The 2,907-nt window shown below is 42.2% G+C and overlaps 1 protein-coding gene across 1 annotated transcript; it reads left to right on the top strand.

Moving 5' to 3' along the window:
* The first annotated feature begins 346 nt into the window (after nt 1-346).
* LOC125101722 (ribosomal protein L18-like) lies at nt 347-994 on the top strand. The gene has a single exon (XM_047732068.1). It carries the CDS (start codon nt 380-382, stop codon nt 944-946), a length of 567 nt encoding a protein of 188 aa, XP_047588024.1. The 5' UTR covers nt 347-379; the 3' UTR covers nt 947-994.
* The last annotated feature ends 1,913 nt before the right edge of the window (nt 995-2,907 follow it).

Here is a 2,907-nt window from a genome sequence, read left to right as displayed (position 1 = left end):
AAAGAAAGCACTTTTGTTTGTTTCTTTCTGTTTGCTGTGTTTCAGTTTTAGGAGAACGGACACATTATCAAATCATACTAACAATTCTCAGAGGAGGTTCTGGGGCTACTACACATTGAGTTTACTTCCCTTTCACATCAAAAGATAAAGATGATTGAATGCTGTTGAAAACAATGATGTTATAGTATATGAGGGTCTTGAACATCCACAAACCATTTAATTTGTCTCAATTTAACCATTCTTTTTCATTCAGGAATAAGAAAAATGCATGATTTAGAATCTCAATAGTAAGAGGACAAAAACATTTTTAGCTGACTCCTGAACTACATATTACTTCCAAGCTACTTTTCCTAGGAAATAAAAATCTCGAGGCGCCATCATGGGGGTCGACATCCGTCACAACAAGGACCGAAAGGTTCGGCGCAAGGAGCCCAAGAGCCAGGACATCTACCTGAGGCTGTTGGTCAAGTTGTACAGGTTTCTGGCCAGACGAACCAACTCCACCTTTAACCAAGTCGTGTTGAAGAGGTTGTTCATGAGTCGCACCAACCGGCCGCCTCTGTCCCTGTCCGGGATGATCCGGAAGATGAAGCTGCCCGGCCGGGAAAACAAAACCGCTGTCGTTGTAGGGACCATAACCGACGACGTGCGGGTCCAGGAGGTGCCCAAACTGAAGGTGTGCGCACTGCGTGTGAGCAGCCGTGCCCGGAGCTGCATCCTCAAAGCTGGAGGCAAGATCCTCACCTTTGACCAGTTGGCCCTGGACTCCCCCAAGGGCTGTGGCACTGTCTTGCTGTCTGGGCCACGCAAGGGCCGAGAGGTGTACAGGCATTTTGGCAAGGCTCCCGGAACCCCACATAGTCACACCAAACCCTACGTGAGATCCAAGGGCCGGAAGTTCGAGCGCGCCAGAGGCCGGAGGGCCAGCCGAGGCTACAAAAACTAACCCCAGATCCTGCGTTGTTATTAAAGATTTTGAATTCTGAAAAAAAAACAAAAAAAAAAACAAAAAAAAAACAAAAAAAAACTCATATTATGTGACTATAGAAATGAGATCCACAAACTCTGATTTGAAACTAGCTTATGAAAAGCCCAAATTTGAAAGACAGATGAACTACCAGGTTATTTTGAGGTTTGTTTAAGAATCTTCTAGAAATTTTCCACATATACAGATTTGTAGCTTTCTCACACCTGAAGAATACCCAGTCATCTATACTACTGAAGATATTCCCAGTGTTGGGAAATACATCTGCTTTCTGAGGAATTTTCCCTATCTACTAAACAAACCAGCAAACTCAGTATACAAAGACCAATTGAGTTTGTATCCTTACTCTCTGTCCTTTCATCCTGCTTTATTTGTCTTCAGAGCTCTTAACCACTGTCTGACAAGACTTTAACTATTTGTTTATTACCTGTCTTCCAAATGAGAATGCATATTCTAGGAGAGCATGGATTTTTGTCTATATTGTCCTTTGTTATAACCCAAGCACTTAGTATAGTTCAGGGTACATAACAGTAACTCAGTAGACACTTTTTGAATAAATAAATAAATACATATTCACAAATCCACTAGAGAATTGTCACTTTCCACTTTATTATGGGTCTAGAATAGAATGGTAGCTTAAGTGATTTAGTTTTTATAGCACCCTGGGTTATTTATTTATTTGACAGATAGAGATCACAGGTAGGCAGAGAGGCAGGCAGAGAGAGAGAGAGGAGGAAGCAGGCTCCCTGCTGAGCAGAGAGCCCGATGTGGGGCTCGATCCCAGGACCCTGGGACCATGACCTGAGCCGAAGGCAGAGGCTTTAACCCATTGAGCCACCCAGGCACCCCAGCACCCTGGGTTTTAAAGTAAATTTTAATAAACACTTAAAAGTTATTTTTATTATGTAAAATATCTTCTTTTTTTTTTTTAAGATTTTATTTATTTATTTGACAGACAGAGATCACAAGCAGGCTCCCTGCTGAGCAGAGAGCCCGATGCAGGGCTCGATCCCAGGACCCTGGGATCATGACCTGAGCGGAAGGCAGAGGCTTTAACCCACTGAGCCACCCAGGCATTCCTATGTAAAATATCTTCTTAAACAAAATGTTTTAAGATTTTATTTATTTATTTTGACAGAGAGAGAAATCACAAGTAGGTAGAGAAGCAGACAGAGGGTATTTGGTGGAGGGGGATGCAGGCTCCCCGCTGAGCAGAGAGCTGGATGGGGGGGGCTCCATCCCAGGACCCTCAGATCATGACCTGAGCTAAAGGCAGAGCTTAATGCACTGAGACACCCAGGTGCCCCAATCTTTTTTTTTTTTTTCTTTTTAAGATTTTATTTATTTACTTGAGAGAGAGAGAGAGTGAGAGCCTAAGAGGGGAGAGGGTCAGAGGAAGAAGCAGACTCCCCGCTGAGCAGGGAGCCCAATGCGGGACTGGATCCTGGGACTCCAAGATCATGACCTGAGCTGAAGGCGGTCGCCCAACCAACTGAGCCACCCAGGTGCCCTTCTTAAACAAAATCTCAAGTGTTTCATAGTTCTTTGACTTTGGTTCCTTTTTTCCCAATTATTTCTCTAGACACTGATTAAGAGATTTAAATCCCTACTATCAAAATATATAAGTTCATATAAATATAAGCTCATTTAAAGCAAATATTTTATTTCACTCAAGTGTTTAGTAAGTATAGAGATAATCCATCACCAAAAAGAAGACATTCAGTTTCAGACATTCAGGCTATAAGTGTTCAATGAATGTTTTTTCCATAGGACACTAAATAACATGCAAAGTTCTATTAAAAATTAGTAAGATGGTGATGTGGGAGGCAAAGGCAAAAGAAAAAATTAAATTTTCTTACTGCCTACAGCCCACTGAGAAGCCCTTGAAACAAGTAGAGTGATTTTTCTCTAGGAACTAAGCT

This window comes from Lutra lutra, chromosome 6, assembly GCF_902655055.1.
Source record: "Lutra lutra chromosome 6, mLutLut1.2, whole genome shotgun sequence".
Taxonomy (NCBI): domain Eukaryota; kingdom Metazoa; phylum Chordata; class Mammalia; order Carnivora; family Mustelidae; genus Lutra; species Lutra lutra.
The sequence above is the reverse complement of the archived record's forward strand: the minus strand, read 5'-3'. Positions and strand labels throughout refer to the sequence as shown.

Excerpts from the sequence above, each read along its gene's own strand:
- LOC125101722 (XM_047732068.1), top strand. The coding sequence starts at position 380 with ATGGGGGTCGACATCCGTCACAACAAGGACCGAAAGGTTCGGCGCAAG.